The sequence below is a fragment of the Atheta coriaria genome, unplaced genomic scaffold (genome assembly GCF_025399875.1).
Source record: "Atheta coriaria isolate IRGN ID8LTWV9N9 unplaced genomic scaffold, Caltech_Dcor_3.1 hic_scaffold_3_pilon, whole genome shotgun sequence".
NCBI lineage: Eukaryota > Metazoa > Arthropoda > Insecta > Coleoptera > Staphylinidae > Dalotia > Dalotia coriaria.
This window is the reverse complement of record NW_027045445.1, coordinates 6,648,193-6,669,671: the sequence shown is the minus strand read 5'-3', so window position 1 is coordinate 6,669,671 and position 21,479 is coordinate 6,648,193. Positions and strand designations below refer to the sequence as shown.

Below are 21,479 nucleotides of genomic sequence, written 5' to 3'. Positions count from 1 at the left end.
TTTTACAACTTCTACTCGACGAGTTAATGAATTATTAAACGCCAGTGATGAAATTTTAATTTACAGCCAAAAAAGCGAGCATTTTTTGAAAATGTATAACCTTATGATTGTAATATACTGGGTTCGGATCAGCGGGGCGATAAAGCGTGTCAAAAGGGATGAAAAAGCGAGCACTCTCGATTTATTATTTATCGGACGCGATTCCTTAAACGTCGTGCCTTCGGTCCTTTTTTCGCGTCCTGTAAATTACGGTCGCCTTTAGTGTTTTACGTCGCGTTAAATAAATGAATGGTCTCTTATGGCGAAAAGGAGATTTTTCACCATTAACCTTGTAAACCCACAAGGGTTACCTTGATACGATGCTATAAAATATCAAGATTTTCTTCAATTTAGAAAATAACATCAAAAAATATTCTGATTTTGTTTGAAAGTTCAATTTTGTGCATTTAATGATCAATTATGTAAAATGCTATATTATTAAAGTTATCACAAGCGCGCAATAGCAAAACTCGTAAAATTTGCAGATAAAAATAAATGAGTTTTTAGCGTTTGTGATTTAAAGGCAATGCGACAAGAAGCCCGCCGAAAAGTTACGTCCAATTGTTTGGAAAAACGTGTAAAACTCGCGTTGTCGCAAGTTATTTCGTTCGCGAGTAAATCGGTAATAAAAATATGAAATTTCCCCGGCGCTGGTTTTTATAGTTTTGCTTTGATAAACTCGTCGTTGGCGTTGGCGCGTCGGTTTTAGTTTTAGTGTGTTGATACGGTCGAAATTTTCATATAAATTCTCGTGCCGGGCGCTCGTATAAATTCGAAGTGCGGCAATGGTTGGCGGCGGTGGCGGTGGTGCTGCCGGTAGTGCAGCACTGGTGCGTCTGACTGTGCGAGCACGTGTCCGACACCCCTCTGCACGGTACACGTGCGCGTCGCCACGGCAACGGGTCGATGTTTTAGCCATAAAGTTTTATGGGCCTCGTCGCAGACGCCGCCGCCGCACGCACCGCCGTCGCGACGCTGTTACGGCCGGCCGTTACTATTGCCGTATTGTTCGGGGAACGCGCGTGAACCCCGGTATACATGTGGGTGTGTGTGTGTTTGTGTGTGTATATGCGCTTTGCACGTCTATCCTCTGTGATTCAGCAGCGACAACGACCGGGCCCCGGCAGAAAAGCCAAGATATGTCTGCGCGCCGCTCGTAAAATCCACCCAGCGTTCGACAAAAACAACCACCCCGCATCGCCGGCCGCGAACGGAAAAGAAAACAGACATGGAAATCGCTTGATTAACGCAAACAATTGCCCACCGACAAAACACTCCCTGCAATTAGCCGTAAACCAACACAAAATTCGAAGCTTCAATATTTTCACAATCAGCTGTCACCAATAAGTAAAATTAAATATTTGACGAAAGCGACTTTTATCTCGAAATGGAATTGAATTAGGGGATATTTTTAACCGGCTTTTAAATACTCGAAAATATTCGTGTGATAAACAAATATTAGCCGAGACTTCAAACACACACAGAGAACACGCAGCATTTAACGACATAAAAGCATTTTTCTTCGGCGGCGCGGTTTTTGTTAGTTCGGAGCGTTTATTTATAAGAGCGAGACTATTTACCATTAAGTCGCCGCGGCGCGCATCGCCTCACACATCCTGTCTAAACACACTGTTTGTATATCTGTTAACTTCTTTGAGCACGCTGGAAAAGGGTTCCGAGGGAAGAGTAGTACACAGAAGCACGCAACCGGGCATGACACGGATCAGCGGCCCGCACAAAGCACAGCGAAACACACATTGCTGTGAACTGTGCTGTAAAACCCAAAAACAGCAATACCTTCATTTGCAGCTTTTACAAAATTTCACGCCATAGGAATGTGAAAATTAAATTTTTATTCCAAAACCTGTAAAATATTCTTGGCTTGAAAATGAAACAAGTTGCGTTTAGCAGTTGCAAGTATTTGACTGATGTGTGTCTGAGGGGCTTATTAAAACAGCATAAAACATGTTGCTGGCTTTCAACATGGCTTCAAGCCTTGCGTGAATAAACTAACATGCGTGTACAGTGATGAGGCGTGGATTGAGACGCGTCCGCTGATTAAACACTTAAAAAACTGATTAATCTGGCATCGACGCCGAAGGAAAGCTATAAATACGCGTGCAACGCGTCAAAATTTTCAATTATTTATTTTCCTTCAGCGTAATATCTACAGCATGTTACATCGTTGCTTGTTTTACTTCGAAGAGATCAATATTTAGAACAAAAACGTCGTGTTTTATTTTTTGCTGTTTTAGGTGAAATTCCGGATATGTCCACAAATGTCACCCGGAAACTGTTTCCGGCTGCTGCGCGATTCGCAAGGAATCCAAGCGTCGCGTTTGGCATTCATAGTGGAGACTAGTCTGAATGCAAATTAGCATCTTAGTGGAAGTATTCCCTTAACCTTAGAATATCAATGCAGTGCGATAAAACCGACAGCAAAAAAGAGGTTCCTTTGGCGGGATTTGCATTCGCTACATTTTCAACAAACCGAAATATTCTAAAGATCTCTAAGGGTCAAAGACGAAAGTCAAAAGCATTTCTTTTATTTCGTTACTTCGCCAAACACACTTCTTGTTTATATTGCGAGGCGAAGAAAAAAAATCTTTTAACTTACAGTTACACTTACAGATTGGGCCCAAAGGTTCTACAAAAAGCAGAGCAACGTGTTTTCTTAAACGTGTTATCACCATAACTTTTCTTCACCCTGCGCTCGAGGTGTTCGCGCTGTGAAGAAGTAAAAGTCTGGTGGAACTATAAAGGGATTCACAACAGTAACATTTCTATCTCGGGCAAAAACGTATTACCACGCATTGCTTAGCGCAAATCCGAGACTAGGTATGCGTGTCTTCCTGTCTTCCTTCAGCGCCGGCTAAAACGCCCTCGCGCTGTTCAATATTGCGAAAGCAGGGCGTGTGAAAACACGACGTAAATTTCGGAAACTCTCTGGCACTTATTACCAATAAAGAGGAGAAGTGAGCGATAAAAGCGTTACGCGTAAAACTCTACGTCGGAATATTGCCAGCCGCACAGCAGCGGCAAATGTCCTCCAACTTAGAAATTGTGCGAAACAGTAATTTCGAATTAATCGAATTAATACAACATGCGCTCGCAGTAGAAGAAATCACAACAAATTTATCATCCGGAAAAAGAGTAAAAGTTAATTACAAAATTACCAAACTCTAGGGTAGGAGAAATAATTAGTGCGTAGGTTTAATTCATCTGGCTCAGGCGCTTAGACTTACATTCCGTCAGGATTTGACGCCCTCTTGAAACAAGTTAATGCTTCAAACCCTCACGAATCATGATGAAACTCTAAGGGTAATCACAAGTTCAATGACGTCTCTCATTACGACATGGATCGTATTTAGACGGAAAATTTAACATAAATTAACGAAAAAAATACTAAATCACTTAAATTAAGCCAGAAAACAGCGAAAAAATGTTAATTAACGTAGAAAACGGGAAAATAAACGGCATTCTTCAACCTCGAAAACGTCTCGAAATTCAATATTTATCAAAAGACATAAAATAAGTGCATTTATCAGCGCATGCGATCCGGCAATGTCATTAGTGTGGGATATCTTATTAAATACAGCTCACGTACAAACGGCACGTACTCGACTCGAACACTCAAGTTGTGTTCTCCTCCTGAATGATATTCATGTCGTATTCCTCGTCCGATTGCTGTCAGGCTGAAGTGAAGCAGACAACAGACGCGCGTCTTTTTATAACGCGCATCATGAAAAACTGCGCTCGGCTCCACGAAAATGTATCGCAAAGAATATAGGAAGAAGAAGGTTGAAAGGGCAAAAGAGTAGCAAGCCTTAAAAGGGCAAAAAAATTCTATATATATTCGCTGATATTGACTGATAGGTCTCAAGAAGGCTACAACGAATATTGAAATTGATAAAACGATAAAAAATTCGCAAAAATTCCTCGCTCCCTCAAGTATTTCAGTTATTAAAATGTACCCGTGCAGTTTTAAAACACGTACCGATATTTGACATCCGACGCGTGTTATTTCCAGCGAAAAGCTTGTCGGACGCATGCTTTTGTGAATTGTTCTTTGTTGAGAGAACGGACGATTCCACGAAGAAGCTAATAGATTTTCCAGTAGGCAAATTTGCCACGGCGCGCACACGACGGCGATGCGTATAAAGTAATCAATCAATGTTTATTGCTCGTAAAAGTGAACGGACGTCTATGTACCCACATTCTGAGGACTCACTGAATTTCAATTATTCTTTTGTGCGTATGCAGAAAACAAGAAAAAGAATCTAATAAACATGCAATATACTGTTGTGTAATATGCTAGCGTGCGCATGCGTATTACTTGCATACACGGTAAACCTAACCTCACAAATCCCCTTCCATAGAGGTTAATTGTATTCGTAGGCACTTATATAGCGCAAAATTTGAAACTCGTAAACCATCCCGTCAGTTATGCGTGCGAATGGCTGCGAGTGTAATTTAGCCGGCTAATAATGTAATCATTAACTCGGCGATATTTATTCGCGACTGGGTTTACGCTGCTGCGCTCCATTGCATCGGCGTCGAACCTCGGAGCTAATATCTAACACAACATAACGGCGCCACCATTATCATACGTTTAAGCTGATGCTAATGTCCGTTTTGCGAACTTTGCATATACACTGTCTTTAGCTGATACCACATCATTGCCGGCATGGTGAGAAAGCCGCGGCACTTGTTATAGCTAATGGCATTACGGATATTGCTTTATAAGAGCCTTCGAGCCTCCGTTTTCGTACACAACGCGATAATAGCGCATTGCGTTAAGTGTCCGATAATGAACAGGAAGGAAAATAAGCTATTTAATTTTGCGCATATTCAAACCGCTTAAACTTATAACTTACTTGCAATTGTGAAATAATTTTCTAATTAAAAAAACGCGAAAATAAGTATTAGAAGATCGAAATTTTTTTCAACCCCTATTTTACGACCTCTGTAATATATTTTTGTAACAAAAAGTAGCCTATGTTCATTTCCCATATTCAATTTATCTGTACACCAAAATTCATCAAAATTGAATCAGTGGTTTAGGCGTGAAATAGAAACAAATATACTTTCGCATTTAAAATATTAGTATAAATTCTAAATACGTGAGCGCAAAACATAGTCCGTACAATGTGCACTTTGGTGCGTATACTAATTAAAATTTTAATTATTCTAGTTCATAAAATAAATAATTTTCTACATCTATGTTATCCTTATCGGGATTATACATCTCTGCAATATTCTCTTATACTCTGGAGGAATTAGCTCGGGCAAACAACGTTTCGCGCTTCGTTTTTATCGCCGCAACTTGGGAACGACTCATTTTCCGCTACTTGCAGCCAACATCCGTTCCTTTTTTTATATCCCTTACCACTATCGCCCCGTATGAAACAGCACAAACTCCACGCTGGCGTCGTCGTAAACTAGAATGCGAGTATAGTTATCGGAACGTTTTTATGTCGCTAATAAAAACCCCGAGCGCACGAATTTCACCCTTTTCATTGTAATCCACCCCGACCGAACACAAGATCCTGCTGGCGGAGAGTGTTTGTTTGATTCCTAAATGGCGACGCACGCACACGACCGGGTGAACAAGCACAATGAGTGCGCGAGCGCGGAAAACTCAACGTTTTCCAGCATGCGGCGCCGCCATTGTACGCGCCGGCTACTTAGCGCAGATTGCGATACCTGCAACGCGAAAAGTGCCGAATGAGGAGAGAGTAAGTGTAAATAGGTTGCAATAAAGCCACCCCTTTATGTGCCACTATAGGTATTGTGGTGAATAAGTGATTGGGTCTTGAGAATCCAAGCACGGTAATAGCTATGCAGTGTTAATGCACATATTGCGTTGCTGTAACAACACAGTCAAACAATTTAAATGTTTATATTAAATATTTATTGTGAATGTGTTTTAGTCACGCGCAATTCGCATTTGCTTTCTGATCCTGCCGATTTAATATATGACGAATAAATGTAGTGCAGACATTCGTGACTTAATGATGATATTTTCATCCATCGTTTTCATGCACGAAATGCAATTTGTAATTTCAGAAAAGTCAAATAAAACAAACACGATGAAAATACTTACTCGTAAAATTTCAGCTTCAAAGGTACAAAAGTTTTAAATAGGGTTATTATTATTATTGCTACTCGTAGTGCAAGTGCGCCTGTGAATTTGTAGATTTTATGATTATTTTATTACCAAGAGGTGGTGCACAAAAGCCAGCAGGTTTATTACGTGCCCTTTAATTATTATTACTTTGGTTTTTACCGAAATTAATTTTAGTTTCTATTATTAAAATTAATTATGCTAAAATAATAATTAATTATTCAGGAACTAATTAATTTAAAAGACTAATTTCTGTGGAAATCTTTTTGGCATTAAATTAGTTATTAAATCTGAAATAATAATTGTTATTATTATTTCTAATCAAAAGTTACAGCAAAATGTTCAAATTTTTATAAAACCTAAACTTTAATTATTTATAACCTTTGGTTGTATAATGCAATCAAGGATATTTTCTACAGTTTAATTCAGAATTTAATTCAAAACAAGTATCTGAAAGAATCAAAATATTTCCATGAATAGTTTTCGTGTAATTAAACAAAAACTATAACAAATGCACTTATCGTCGCCCTCATACATACGCCAACTTGATTTTGATTTTTTCTTTGAACTCCATTAGGTCGGTCGCCTGTGAGGAATCGTGAGAACGCAGATCAATCGCCGAAGGTTTAATAATGGCTCGCCGCGTTCGCCAGCCGAAGAACTGGCACTAATCAAACTCGCGCCCCGATGAAAGTATAAATACGACGCGCGGCTCATGCGAGGAGTCTTGCCGCTTTATTGTGCGCTGCCACGAAGGCGAAATAAGCGTAGTGGTGCACGGAGGTGAATTGCGCATTGTGCCGCGGCATTGTCGATTCGCATTCCGCGTTGAATGCGCGCTTTTAATTCATCGTAAACGCGCGCACACATTTAATATCGCGCCGCGTGCTCGGCGTGTAAACGCTGCAAAGTGGATTTACACACGTGATTCGCGCCGGTGCAATTCTGCAATAAGCAATGAATTAAAACGCGGACGCGCGTCGAACTCACTGCACTCAGCGCCCGTCCAGGACAAATTTGACTTTGACTGGACGAATCACATCGGTGGTAATAATTCAAAATTTCAAAATTAAACATCCATTGTTCTCGACGCCTTTTCCACACGTCCACAATTTAACTTTCATTAAATCATAAGTTTTTATGCAAATATTTAAAGAATATTTCTCACCAACTTTTAAAATATAGACTTAATTAAATTTCTAAGAACGTACTCGTAAAAATGCGCAAAAATAAAAAAAAAGTTATAACATAAATCCCCTCTGCCTGCGTTGGTTGATGAAGTCGCCGCGTTTATATTTCCGACCGTAAAATATCGCCATAATGTCTATAATATAAAAATCCACCCCCGGCGCCCAAACGTTCTATTATTTCATTTAATCAAGCGCGTATGGTTAAACGCCCTGAGTTCCTTTTTTTTCCAGGCACTTCGTGTTCAGTTAATGATATTAGTTAGCTGCTTTTCGCATCGATGGCGAATTTCGGGGCAGTACTCATCCTTTGCCAAGGCTCGCAGTTGAAACGCCAACGTTAGGTTAGCGCTTCACCCCTCGCTTCAATATATTTCTAATTCGTGACATTTATGGGCCGCGTTAGTTAACCGCCAGCCGGGTTCGTCGCTTTCCGCCCAACGGGCATAACGTCGAAATAGTAGCGCTTATTTCGGTTGCAGGGACGAAATAAATACGCGCTTAACATACGAGTGTTGGCCAAAGGGGCGGGGAGCGGTGGTGAATCATCACGATCGACATAAAAGTAAAACTGCCATGATTTGAGACTTTAGACGAAATAAAAACCGAGTTTAATAAAATTTTCTACTAAAAATGACTTTGCGCTAATAAATTTAAACGAGTTTAGGGGGTGGCAGTGGTCTTTTTATTAGCACGTGCCGTAATTTCCCCCAGCGCGCTGGAAACTACTGAATTTAATAAAAATGTTACACCCAGGGATGAATATTTCGCATTAACGCGCATATTTTAGAATTAAAAAAATAAATTTCTGTGTTTTTTGTGTAACACGTCACATTAATTGCAATTTAACGTGTACGGCTGTATAAGTTATGACTGTGCAAATCGTGTTTTCATTTTTTATTTAGCCGAAATATTAGATACGCCCTGCTTAAATAGAAATCTATCGAATCAATAATACGGCAATCATTTTTTGCGCGTCGTTTTTTTCGTGCGGCAGCCTTTTTTCTAGCCCGCTTATTTTATTTTATCCGTTTGCCTACACGGAATATTATTCGCAAGAGTCGCGCAAGAGGGCATCGACGAGTAGCCATTCTTCAGGCAGATCACGTACGAAACTTGGCGTTTTTTCCAGTTCTTTCGTTGCGTTTCGTTTCTAAGCATCGATTGCTTCTAAGATACCAGGAATGGCAGTCGAATGCGAACGCGACTCTGATGCTGAATAGGTGAAGCAGGAGAACATCGTGCTTTTGTTTTTACAAAAAATCAATAAAATGAGAAATTTTTCAAACTACCCATAAGAATTAATAAGAATATACTTTGCTATACCAGATTAAAAAGAAATCTACCGCCAAATCCAAGTTTTAATAAAATTGCATCAAAAACCGCGGTAATAGTTTAAGATTTATTTAATTACTCGAAAAATTAAAATATCAATTTTAGCATTTTCAGTCGTGCTTTTAAACCGTTTACCCCATTAAATTTAATTATTTTATATTTTTATCTGATAGAGAATTTTCTAATATTTTATAATCAGCAATTCGTAGGTTGCTATCGCGTTTAGTTTAAGAGATATGAATTTTCAAAAATCGTCGAAAAAAAGTATCAAGCACCCCCCCTTGGCAATTTTTTTCTTAAGAATGAAAATTTCATTTCTCAGATTTCCGTTTTAACTAGCCTATCTTATAGAGAATAATTCGTAGATTAAAACGCTGCGATTAGATCTTAATTATCTCTTTTAGTTTACGAGATATTCGCGATTGAATAAAATGAGCAAAAATTGCAAAATGTCACTTTTAGCACTTTCAGTCGTGTTTTTAGGCCTTTTACGGTAGGAAATATAATTATTTTATATTTTTATCTGATAGGAATTTTCCAATCTTTCATAATCAGCAATTCGTTGGTTGCTAACGCTTTTAGTTTAAGGGATATTAATTATCGAAAATCGTCGAAAAAAAGTATCAAGCACCCCCCCTTTGCAATTTTTTTCTTAAGAATGAAAATTTCATCTCTCAGATTTCCGTTTTAACTAGCCTATCTTATAGAGAATAATTCGTAGATTAAAACGCTGCGATCAGAACTTAATTATCTCTTTTAGTTTACGAGATATTCGCGATTGAAAAAAATCGTCAAAAATTGCAAAATGTCACTTTTTAGCACTTTCAATCGCGTTTTTAGGCCTTTTACGGTAGGAAATATAATTATTTTATATTTTTATCTGATAGAGAATTTTCCATTCTTTCATAATCAGCAATTCGTTGGTTGCTAACGCTTTTAGTTTAAGAGTTATGAATTTTCAAAAATCGTCGAAAAAAAGTATCAAGCACCCCCCCTTTGCAATTTTTTTCTTAAGAATGAAAATTTCATCTCTCAGATTTCCGTTTTAACTAGCCTATCTTATAGAGAATAGTCCGTAGATTAAGATGCTGCGATCAGATCTTAATTATCTCTTTTAGTTTACGAGATATTCGCGATTGAATAAAATTTGTAACACATTAATCATAGAACAAAAAAACAAATTTTCATCACGCTACAATAAACAATTAATAATTTATTGCTAATTATCCGCGACGCTGACTTCAAAATCAAAGCTAAAACTTCGATTTCATCATTTCATCATTAAAACGTAATTCTCACCGATTCCGATGATGCGATCGTTGTAATCACACACTCAACGACTCGACGAACGTTTAATTTTCGTTGAGGGTGCACAGCACGTGCACGGCCCCATCCCCGCTGCACCTAATACGGTTAGATGCGCTGCAATAAGCCGTAATTAGTCGTTGCGCGCTGCGCCCAACCGACAAGTTTCATTATCACAGCACCGGTAACAGCAGGTTTTCCTGCTGCAGTATTACACCCATGCGTCGGGTGCAATTTGCACAATCTGCAACAGCTAACATCCTCACAGGATTCGCCAGAACCTTGGGAGCATCTTAGTAATTACTTATTACTCTATTACTTTAGTAATATCCTGCAAAAAATTTAATTCTATAAGTTAAAAGTTAATCTGGCGCCGGGAGAGTTCCAGCGAGTAGCGGAAACTTTTCCATTGCAAAAAGATAACAAATTTAACTTATATCGGATATTGCAGCGCCATCTTTAGTCGAATTATTAAATTAACTATACAACAATATAGAAAACAGCTGTTTTCACACGATAATAAATAATTTATCACCGTTTCTGTCGGTTATTGTCTACAATAAACACAAATCCTCCTTATTTAACAAGGTCACACACAATTACACCTGAGCACTCGTTCTAGGAGTGATCCTATCTTATAGAAAATGGTCCGTAGATTAAGATGCTGCGATCAGATCTTAATTATCTCTTTTAGTTTTCGAGATATTCGCGATTGAAGAAAATCATCAAAAATTGCAAAATTTCACTTTTTAGCACTTTTAGTCGCGTTTTTAGGCCTTTTACTGTTGGAAATATAATTATTTTATATCTTTATCTGATAGAGAATTTTCCAATCTTTCATAATCAGCTATTTGTAGGTTGCTATCGCGTTTAGTTTAAGAGATATGAATTTTCAAAAATCGTCGAAAAAAAGTATCAAGCACCCCCCCTTGGCAATTTTTTTCTTAAGAATGAAAATTTCATCTCTCAGATTTACGTTTTAACTATCCTATCTTATAGCCACGGGGAGAGTTCCAGCGAGTAGCAGAAACTTTCCCACTGCAAAAAGATAACAAATTTAACTTATATTGAATATTGCAGCGCCATCTTAAGTCGAATTATTGAATCAACTATGCAACAATATAGAAAACAGCTGTTTTCACACGATAATAAATAATTTATCACCGTGTCTGTCGATTATTGCCCACAATAAACACAAATCCTCCTTATTTAACAAGGTCACACATTATTACACCTGAACACTCGTTCTCGGAGTGATTTTAACGATTTATTTCCACATTTCACTCCGTTCCACTTCAGTTCAGTCACGATTTTGCTCTATAACACAAAATACACTATAAACAATTAAATAACTCTCAAAATGTCGAAATTAGCCGGTCGTGCTCTTCATTACGTCTTTAAAATTGGCGATCGCAATGCCACAAGCCACTTTTACCGCGATATTCTCGGCATGAAAGTTTTGCGTCATGAAGAATTCGCTGATGGTTGTGAGGCGACTTGCAATGGGTAAGAAATCAACACACATTGTTGATTTTGGTTGTTTTGATTTTATTTATTATTAGACCGTATGCTAACCGCTGGAGTAAGACTATGGTTGGTTATGGCTCGGAAGATACTCATTTTGTTGTTGAGTTGACCTACAATTATCCTGTGAAGCAGTATGACCTTGGCAATGACTTTATTGGGATTACAATCAAGAGTAGAGAGGCTTTGGAGAGAGCAAAGCAACATGATTATCCTATTCATGAAGGGAATGTGTTGAAAGCACCAGATGGGTATAGGTTTTTTATTTTGGATGAACCACAACCAACTGATCAAGGTATTTGCTTGATTTTTGGAGGGAAAATGTCAAAAAACGATTTTTTGATGTTGTTTTAAGATCCTGTTCAAAAAGTGACACTTGCCAGTACAAATCTTGAAAGATCCATTGCCTATTGGCATAAGTTACTTGGTTTGGACATTTATCATCAGGAGAAAAACAAGGTCACTGTGGGATTTGCTCCAGAGCAAGCAAAATTGGAATTACAACTTATAGGTAACTAAAAAAACATTTTTTACCTTTTTACCTATCACCTAACAATGTTTTTTCTTCTTTTCTTCTCCAGATGAGCCCTTAAACCGTGCTCAAGCTTACGGGCGTATAGCTTTCACCATTCCTTTCAACCAACAAGAAGACGTTGATGCTCGTGTCAAAGCCGCTAATGAAACTGTTTTAAATTCTTTGATTTCCTTAGACACTCCTGGAAAAGCCACAGTTCGTGTGGTAATCCTTGCTGATCCCGACGGTCATGAAATCTGCTTTGTCGACGATGAAAATTACAGGAAACTGTCCGTTTTTGATCCCGAAGGTGAGAAACTCCTCGATAGATACATGAAAAAAGATCTTAGAGATCGTCAGTAATTAATTTAAATCATAAAAATGTTAATTACACTTAGTTATGGTCCCGGGAACACGTTTATAAATGTATAATATAAAGATAATAACAATTGATTGATAAAAACGTTAAAAAATCGCATATTTTGTACATTAACCTAAAAATCTCTTATTTTTTATAATTTTGATGTGTTGTGTTTATTGTGGATGATATCATGCCACCATTTTGGTCGAGTCAGGTTTCCTTCACCTTGAAAGATGGAGTTTTTCAAGTGTTCGTATACTTGACCATCAGAGTTGCCCAAAATAGAATTTAGGATGAAATCATCGGGAGCAATGGCGTCTACCACTGCTACAGCGTCATCTTTTAGTTCTTTGCATAATAATAAGATGGAATCTTGTAAAAGTTGGTTATGTTTCTCTCCGTGGAAATATCCGCCTTGGTATAAGAAAGAGGAATGTCTTTCAAGGTTAAACAAAGCGTAGAGGCTGAAAATCTTGGTTAGAACAACGCGGAGGGAAGGTTCTTCACATTCGTTGATGAAGGTTAGGAAACGGTACAGGATAAAGTGCTAAAAACATTAAAAAATGTTAGTATTTAAGATTAAAATTAAAAATTGTACAAATTTTGAGGTTACCTGTATATAGGCAACCGCTAATGTACGATTGTAATACACTTGATTGTCGTTCTTCGCCCAAAAAGCATCTTTACCACATTGTAGGTTACGTTCGTGTTTCTCATGGCTAATTTTCAGTAGGTAACAGACAAGCCATTGATACATATGTAAAATTTCTGTAAAAATAAACAAAATATTAAAAATTAAAAAGATTCGCCCGAGCAGGGACTTGAACCCTGGACCCTTGGATTAAAAGTCCAATGCTCTACCGACTGAGCTACCCGGGCTCTGTTTCTCTTAACAAAACAACAACTTTACCATTTCTAGGTTAATATAGGTTAAGTCAAAGTGTTACTTACGTTCTGGTGCTGACATTTGTGCAATACTCTCAACATTACACTTCATTCCCATAATCTCCTTGAAATTCGTTAAGAAATTTAACGATTCATAAGGTGTAGTCACACGTTGTTGTTGTCCACCATTTTGTAATACCACAGGCGCGTATTTCAACAACCAGTTACTTGTTTGTTGTATAAGAACATGATTTTCCCCTTCATACGTACAATTCGCATCGTTATCATTCCTCAATTCCCCAAATCTCGCAGCTTTGAGGTAACCATGTCCTGCGCATGCTTCACGACACTCCTGAATAGCTTCCTTTGCCCACCAACCAGCGACTGGTTTACATGCGGATGAAATGGCGTGCATTTCCATTCCGCGTTCGTTTGCGTCTGCGCGTGGGTTACCCAGGAGTGTATCAATGCTGTTTTGGAAGTTATCTGTTACCAAATAACGTGAAAATGCTTTGAAAATGACAGCGCCTGCAAGGTATGGCAGAAGACGATGTTGCTGTCAAAAATAAAAACGGAAATGACGTTAGATAGCTGGAAAATTAGGTTAGGTTGAGTTAGGTTAGGTTTATTTACATGTGTTTGATATTCCAAGATAGGAACTTCTTCATTTGATCCCTCAGGACCGAATTGTTTACGCACAGCAGCATAACGCACTGCAATCATTACAGCCTGACCGGAAGCCACGGCCGCCATATTGGTAATGCTAATCCTCCCTGAAGATAGCGCAGATAACGCAGCTCCTTTCTGTTTGGATTTGTCTTTAAACCGGGAAACATATTCGCCATTTTCGTTTATATCTCCATTACGATTTAAAAGCGCAGATTTCGGGACGAAATAATTATTAAAAATAACAAGACTAAAATATTTACGTGTTAAAACAACAAATAACAAAACACACGCCCGAGCAGGGACTTGAACCCTGGACCCTTGGATTAAAAGTCCAATGCTCTACCGACTGAGCTACCCGGGCTGTTGGTACTCAGTAAAAGTGACTTACCCGTTGTCAATTGCATTTAACCCCACTTTGGCACCCATGTCCGCCACAACAACACCAGGTGGCGCTAGATGCGTATCCGCATCTCTAACTTGCACAACAAATTGTTGTAAACCATGGTGTTTACCATCAGCAGTGTACAACTGCGCATAAACAACCGCATGTGTTGCGCATTGACCAAGAACACCACTCCAACACTTTGCTGCTTCAAATGATGGCGAATGAAGGACAAAACCATTGCGTTCTTTGTCAAAAGTCGCTTTGGTTTGCATGGAACTCACGTTGGAACCATGGCCGATTTCAGTCAATGCAAAACAACCCACAATCTAGTTATTAATTAATAATTAAATCATTTTTTGTAATTTTTTACTTAAAATGACTTAAATTTACCTTGCGGTCTTCAATTTGTTGTACAATATCATAATGGACATCAGTTCCTAAGTTTCTCACAACATTTGGAAACATTCCTGAATCCAGACTGTATTTAACAGTAGTACCAAAGTCCCATTGAAAGAGTGTCTCATAACAAGCCCACAATTTCAATGGATTATCCACCATATTAACATATTTAATAATTTCACTTGTCTGAAGACATTTCATCCTCATCAAAGCAATATGTCTGGTTTCATCCAAGCTTTGTTCTTTATACGATGGATAACAAATGGGATTTGCTTTAAGAAATTGAACAATTTCATGCTGAAAGCAAAAAAATCATTTTTAACCTTTCGATCAATCAATATTTATATTCTTACTTTGTATCTAATGATATCTTCAGTCTCGAGAAACACTTTCAACTTTTTCCAATCAAAAGAAGCCAGTCTTCGATAATGGTCCAAAGGCCCAGGCTTAAAACTCTTCAACAGCTCCATTTTGTTTCACTCCACTTTCACAATTGTTGCTAGTTGTATGTTCACAACATTAATGATTCCGCAATTCAATTCAATAGCCACTCTTGAACTTTTGAACTCAATCACAGACCAGTTTACCAACTCGCCTGCAATTAATTCAAGTGAATCGAATGATAGGTATGCGTAGTAGGTGTTTTATAGCATTGTAGTGTCCTAGAATGGTTTGATTATGGCGAAACTTGCAAGTCAGAGCCAATTAACAAAAGATATTAAACAAAAACACTCAAAAATTCATTCGTTTGCGTATTCTTTGCACTTTGACTGCTGTAATCATCATATCGCGTGGTTTTAGACATCAAAAATAAATGCCACTCGAATTGATAACGTTTATTTACATCGCAAGGCTTAAGTCACTTAAAGCTCTGACTTAAGTATGTTACAGAGGTTAACTATGTCAACGTAGATGTAAAAAGTGAGCTTAAGTAGAGCTTTTATTATAGGCAACATAAAATACACCAATTTTTATTGCTTTTAAAATTTTTTATTATTTTGGTTAGATTTATGTTATTTTTTAATAATAGGTAACTTAATACACTTAAAATAATATATAAACTCTTTATTGATTAACATTTATAAAATATCCACAACCTTTTTCAAGTCTTTTACAAGTTACAATAGTTTTTTGTCGTTTTTTTCACCTCCCTGGCTTTATATTTTATAATTTCGCCTTCTTTTTGCATACAACTTCATCCCACCACTTTACCCTTGTCAAACTACCTTCTCCTGTTAGTATAGACCTCTGTAAATGTTGATAAACCTGTCCATCGGATTTCCCCAACACAGAATTCATCAAAAAGTCATCCGGAGCGATAGCATCCACCAAAGTAACAGCATCATCCTTCAAAACCCCACATAAACTCAAAATGGCTTCCTGTAGAAGCACCCTAGGTTTATCCCCTTGGAAATATCCGCCTTGGTAAAGATGGCCGACTTGTTTCTCCAGATGGAACAACCCGAAGAGAGACCCGAGACGTGTCAACACCAATTTCATGTTTTTGTCTTCACAATTTTGAATAAACTTGTTAAAAGTCAACAAAAAGAAGTGCTGTGGAAATATATAGGTTATAAGTAAGGTTATGTTGTGTTAGGCAACTTTACTAACCTGTATATACGCCATGCTTAAATCTTTAGCGAAAAACACTTGATTATTATTCTTTGCATCAAATGAACTTTGACCTTGAGACATATTACGTTGATGTCTTTCATAACTCACTTTAAGTAAGTGACTTATCAGCCATTGGTACATTTTGATCACATCTATAAACAAAAATAGGTTATATTAACCTCCAAATCATTTTAACCTCAAAAATAATTAAAATAACTTACTTTCCGGTTGGATAAACTCTTCAGTTGTATTAAAACCACATTTTTCTTTGAGTAATTGCACTGCATTACTTAAAAAGTTGATGGAATTATAAGGCGCTGTGATTGGTTCATTCCTCAACGCTTGGGGCCAGAATTTCAGCAACCAATTACTCGTCTGTTGAATCAACACATTATTTTCTCCCTCATAGGTTATGTTCGCGTCGTTATCCCCGCGCATGTCCGTCAAACCGGAAGCTTTGAGGTAGCCATGTCCACCACATGCTTCACGACACTCCTGAATAGCATTCTGTGTTAACCACGCAGCGAATGGTTTACACGCTGAGGAAATCGCATGGATTTCAATTCCACGCTCAGCGACATCCGGTTTCTCCATGTTCATGTACTTCTCGACAGTTGCTTCTACATTATCTGCGACGATAAAGTAGGAGAAGACTTTGGTTACGTACGCGTTGGCAATATACGGGATTAACCTATATTGCTGTCAAAATTATTTTTAGGTTAATGTAGGTTATGTCTTTTTATGTTTTAAATAAATATTTACGTGTAGTTGGTATTCTAAGATGGGAATTTCTTCGTTGGATCCCTCAGGACCGAATTGTTTACGTACAGCGGCATAACGAACAGCAATACTGATACATTTTGACAGAAACGTGGAGCAGATACAGGTTATGTTGATCCTACCCACGGATAATGCATGCAGGGATGATCCAAACATCTTTTTAGGGTCTTTTAACTTCGGCATGTAAACGCCATCTTGTGAAACATCAACATTACGATTTAGAAGTGCTGATTTTGGTACACGATAGTTATTGAACATCATAACCCTAAAAATACGTCAAAAATCAAACATAACCTCATTTTTACTAAGTTTTAAACACCCTACCCATTATCAATCCCATTCATACCACCTTTAGGACCCATATCAGCAATAATAACCCCTGGCAGCGGTAAATGTGTAGTGGTATCCCTGATCTGTATAATAAACTGATGTAAACCATGACAAACGCCATCTGGCGTGTACAACTGCGCATACAACACCGTATGCGTTGCATTCTGACCTAACAATCCACTCCAACACTTCGCCGCTTCGAAATTCGGCGAATGAATCACAAAACCCTGCGAATCCTTATCATACGTTGCCTTAGTCTGCATCATTTTTGTATTTGACCCATGCCCGATTTCCGTCAGCGTAAAACAACCTAACAACTCATTATTATCCGAAGCATCAGCAAGATGCATATGTTGTTCAGTCCCTAGTGTTTTGATCACATTAGAGAACAGCGACATCTTCAGTCCGCTGGTGACACCAACACTAGGGTCCCAAGAGAAGAGCACCTCGAAGTACCCGGCGAGGTTGGTAAAATTAGCGATGAAATTCTCAATCGCGAATTCTTTTCTGTCACCGATTGCTTTCATACGGAGCATTGACCGCCTCCGATGTTCATCGAAAGACAATCGGTCGGAATTATTTGGGTCATAGAGTGGATCACTTTGCAGAACATCAACTAAACTTTTCTATATTAATTTTTACAGAAAAGGTTATATTAGGTTAATATATAAAAACTTACAAAGGATAAACATAGATGGCGTTACTTACTTTGTACCTGACAAGATCTTCACTTTCTAAAAACAGCCGCATCTTTTTCCAGTCGAATGAAGCACGATTTCTGTACCTGTCCAATGGACCATGCGGTAAATCCTCAAGTACTTCCATTTTGTATAAGTTTTAATTGTTTTTTAGTTGTTTTTCACCACTGGTTTTGTTTTAATTACACTTTTCTGCACAGTTTCGTGTCTGATGACTGACTGAGCAAGAGTGAAACTAAATTTATGATCGTGATGCTCCTACCATGCGCAGCTCCCGACTCTCGGACACTTTGCACTCTCTCTTCAAAGTTTACGCGGTACTTACGTACACAATGACGTACTTTACACTTTGTCCGCTCGAATAATTGCTCAATGAGCAGTGCCACTTGATCTACTCGTATTGATTGGTGCTTATGAGTCTGTGCGGTTCCACTGGTTGTTCTCTCACGTACGCATGTTTTATTAATACATATCTACTTGTAATAGACTGGATTGGATTGTGTTTTAATCTGTTTATTATCTTTTTTTGCTTGTGTTTGCGTGTGGGACTAATATAACAATTTAAGTTGTGCGCGATAAGATTCATTATCGTTGTACTCGTATTTTTGTGAACGTTGAACGCATTAGTGTTTTTAATTCGTTTTTTTTTTTGTGTGTGGCATTGATGGGCAGTGTGGAATATTGGACTGTCCTTGTCCGTAGGCATTATTAGTTTAATTTTGTGTGGATGTGTTTGTTAGTTATGTGGTAATCAAGAGTGTATTCATCAAGTTTCTGTGATTTTAAGGCAAAAAAGTGGGAAAACAGTTTTTTCTTGTTTAATTTAAAATTAATGTTGGAAGCATTTTTAAATACGAGTACCATGTGATTTGTTGATGAATTATTGTGATTTAATATTTTGTAATTTTGAGATTTGGGATTTTTTTAGAATTAATTTTTAATTTTTTATATCTAGCTTTATAATAAAGATGGTTATTATGTTTTAACTTTATCGATCCTTCAGATTATTGATTAATTGAATTAATAAAACTATAAACATAGCAATAATGTTTTCACAATATCCTGTGTAATCTAATAAATAATATTTCAAATTTAAACAACGCACCAATATAATTTTGTAAACTGTATAGTTTGGTTCACCTTCAATAAAGAGCTCTAAAAAGTGTGATAGTTTTAAGAAAACCGACATAAGAATCCTTGTAAAATGATATTTTACATTACTTTTTGGATATACTGGTAAGACAAACAAATTAAAAATATTACATTAAAAATAAATTTCGTATTCTGCGATGAAAATAATATCAAATTAGAATAAGATATAACTTTGATAATGATTTTTATCTCATCGTTTGTGTTTCAGGGCGTCCATATATTTGGTGCAAATCAATGCTGAATGTGACTTAAAAATACGCGACGTGCCTGATGGACGTGAACTCGACAATGTATTTGTAGTATGTGGGAATGATGTACCAGCAATGCCCAAAGATCTTATGGACGACGAAGAGGATCCATCCAAGACGATGACAGTTTGCCATTGTCAGGAAATTAATGATAATGTATTCAATCAATTTAGCGACTTAAGATTGTTGTCCCTGACAAAAATGAATTTAAATAGTTTTAATTTTTCTCTTGTCGCGAACAACCCTCGTTTGCGCACACTGATTTTGGACCATAATCCAATTGATAATTTGTTTAACGATGCACAAATTACATTGGAGAATTTGAGTCTAAGGAATACTAGTTTGCGGATGATGCCTGATGCAACGTTGGACATTATGAAACATTTGAAAGTGTTAAATATTTCTGGGGAGTATTTTCATGCTAGTCACCAAGAAGTGTGTTCAAAATTCGGTTCTTTGGAGATGTTTAATGGTAGACGTTGCAATCGAGCAATGTATAGGATACCTCCTAAGGAATTGTTACAACAACGAAGTGACGACGATTCATCTGGGCATCAATGGAAACCTGTGAGCTGTGTGCTCCGGATAAAAAATACGCTAATCTCGGTTTATCATAAACAAATACAGATAGAAAATCTGTAAACAGTCTGTTGCGATTATCCCGGCATTTTCATGGGTGTGGTCCCTGTGGAATGACGGTACAAACTCTCTTTGCCTTATATTGGTAAGAAACTGAATTAATTTCGATAATGCGAATTGTTCTCTTCACCACATCATCAATTCTTTCATTTTTCAGCATTTTAAGCTTTCTGTTGCTTGTCAATAGTCAGCAGCACAGATGCGATACAAAAATGCATGACGTGCCAGGTGGCAGAGAACTGCTTAATGTGCTCGTATGTGGAAAAGGTGAGCCACAGCTGCCGAAACATCTTCAGCCATTGGATCGGGATCCCACCAAGACGATGAGAGTGTGCTGTTGCAAGGACTTTTGTGATAATGTCTTCCATCAGTTTAGCGACCTAAGATTATTATCACTAACACAAATAAATTTAACTCGATTTGATTTGTCTTTTATAGCAAACAATCCACGTTTGGAAACGTTGATTTTGGATAATAATCCAATTGAGGAGTTGATCAGTGATGCGCAAATTTCATTGGAGACTTTAAGTTTAAAAAATACCATGTTGAAGAGTATACCCAACACCACTCTGCATATTATGAAACATTTAAAATATCTATATATTGATGATAATTCTGAAGATCATATTGATCCGTGTGAAGAATTGAAGTCCTTGGAAGCGTTTAATGAGAAGCCTTGCTCGCAACGTCAAACTGTTGAAATAAGGAATATTAATGAAAAGTTAGAAAATAATGAAAATACAAGATTATTACCTGCAATCCAAGGAATATTATTAATAGTGTTAATTCTATTCTTGTAAATTGTTTTCATAAAATAATAAAAAGTAAAATTGAATTTTAAATTTCTTTTTTTTTTTTAATATTATTATTAACTTACTTTAATATAAATGAAATTAAACGTGAATTATAGTGTCAAATTAATTACCTGCGATATTTATTAAATTGTTGATTTTATTTTCTTCCTAGATATTTATTTATTTAAGTTTTTATGTGGTTAAAGTACAAAACATGTTTAAGTTTCAGCTCGAAAGCATTGACAGTAACTGAATTAAATTTTGATGATATTCGAATCATAGCACCAATATAACTGAGAAATTTCCTAGACAATATGCTTTTTATAAATTGTCAAATCTTGATTTATTAATATTTATCACAAATATGTATATATATATATATAATATATAATAATGTATATATAATAATATATAATATGTATTACAAAAATTAATAGAGAGGTGATATATACTTACATTTTTATCGATATATCGATTTATCCCACTGAAATGTT

At 37.1% G+C, this 21,479-nt stretch overlaps 3 protein-coding genes, 1 long non-coding RNA gene and 2 other non-coding genes across 6 annotated transcripts; 2 read left to right on the top strand and 4 right to left on the bottom strand.

Annotated features, from left to right (window-relative positions):
• The first annotated feature begins 11,129 nt into the window (after positions 1-11,129).
• LOC135803923 (glyoxalase domain-containing protein 4) lies at positions 11,130-12,713 on the top strand. The gene is made up of 4 exons (XM_065317657.1): positions 11,130-11,499; positions 11,556-11,812; positions 11,873-12,028; positions 12,099-12,713. The coding sequence occupies exons 1-4, from the start codon at positions 11,354-11,356 to the stop codon at positions 12,392-12,394; spliced, it is 855 nt and encodes a 284-aa protein (XP_065173729.1). The 5' UTR covers positions 11,130-11,353; the 3' UTR covers positions 12,395-12,713.
• Positions 12,430-15,625, bottom strand: LOC135803922 (peroxisomal acyl-coenzyme A oxidase 3-like). The gene is made up of 7 exons (XM_065317656.1): positions 15,084-15,625; positions 14,722-15,027; positions 14,335-14,657; positions 13,911-14,193; positions 13,344-13,833; positions 13,006-13,160; positions 12,430-12,939 (listed from the first exon to the last, which is right to left on the bottom strand). The coding sequence occupies exons 1-7, from the start codon at positions 15,198-15,200 to the stop codon at positions 12,544-12,546; spliced, it is 2,070 nt and encodes a 689-aa protein (XP_065173728.1). The 5' UTR covers positions 15,201-15,625; the 3' UTR covers positions 12,430-12,543.
• Positions 13,199-13,271, bottom strand: TRNAK-UUU (transfer RNA lysine (anticodon UUU)). Its single transcript has one exon. It is a non-coding gene; the product is annotated as a tRNA-Lys (tRNA).
• On the bottom strand, positions 14,235-14,307 carry TRNAK-UUU (transfer RNA lysine (anticodon UUU)). Its single transcript has one exon. It is a non-coding gene; the product is annotated as a tRNA-Lys (tRNA).
• Positions 15,626-15,780: 155 nt separating the features above from the next.
• Positions 15,781-18,483, bottom strand: LOC135803891 (peroxisomal acyl-coenzyme A oxidase 3-like). The gene is made up of 6 exons (XM_065317619.1): positions 18,163-18,483; positions 17,449-18,080; positions 17,107-17,389; positions 16,566-17,043; positions 16,342-16,496; positions 15,781-16,284 (listed from the first exon to the last, which is right to left on the bottom strand). The coding sequence occupies exons 1-6, from the start codon at positions 18,277-18,279 to the stop codon at positions 15,895-15,897; spliced, it is 2,055 nt and encodes a 684-aa protein (XP_065173691.1). The 5' UTR covers positions 18,280-18,483; the 3' UTR covers positions 15,781-15,894.
• A 180-nt stretch (positions 18,484-18,663) lies between these two features.
• Positions 18,664-21,033, top strand: LOC135803894 (uncharacterized). The gene is made up of 3 exons (XR_010550906.1): positions 18,664-19,388; positions 19,513-20,276; positions 20,349-21,033. It is a non-coding gene; the product is annotated as an uncharacterized lncRNA (long non-coding RNA).
• Positions 21,034-21,479: the final 446 nt, after the last annotated feature.

Coding starts and splice junctions, on each gene's coding strand:
- LOC135803922 (XM_065317656.1), bottom strand. CDS start 15,200: ATGGAGCTGTTGAAGAGTTTTAAGCCTGGGCCTTTGGACCATTATCGA. Junction 15,028..15,083: donor AAGATATCATTAGATACAAA/GTAAGAATATAA, acceptor TTTTGCTTTCAG/CATGAAATTGTTCAATTTCT. Junction 13,834..13,910: donor TCTTGGAATATCAAACACAT/GTAAATAAACCT, acceptor TATTTTTGACAG/CAACATCGTCTTCTGCCATA.
- LOC135803891 (XM_065317619.1), bottom strand. CDS start 18,279: ATGGAAGTACTTGAGGATTTACCGCATGGTCCATTGGACAGGTACAGA. Junction 17,390..17,448: donor ATGAATGGGATTGATAATGG/GTAGGGTGTTTA, acceptor ACGTATTTTTAG/GGTTATGATGTTCAATAACT. Junction 16,497..16,565: donor AGAGTTTATCCAACCGGAAA/GTAAGTTATTTT, acceptor TTTTGTTTATAG/ATGTGATCAAAATGTACCAA.
- LOC135803923 (XM_065317657.1), top strand. CDS start 11,354: ATGTCGAAATTAGCCGGTCGTGCTCTTCATTACGTCTTTAAAATTGGC. Junction 11,500..11,555: donor TGTGAGGCGACTTGCAATGG/GTAAGAAATCAA, acceptor ATTTATTATTAG/ACCGTATGCTAACCGCTGGA. Junction 11,813..11,872: donor ACCACAACCAACTGATCAAG/GTATTTGCTTGA, acceptor TGTTGTTTTAAG/ATCCTGTTCAAAAAGTGACA.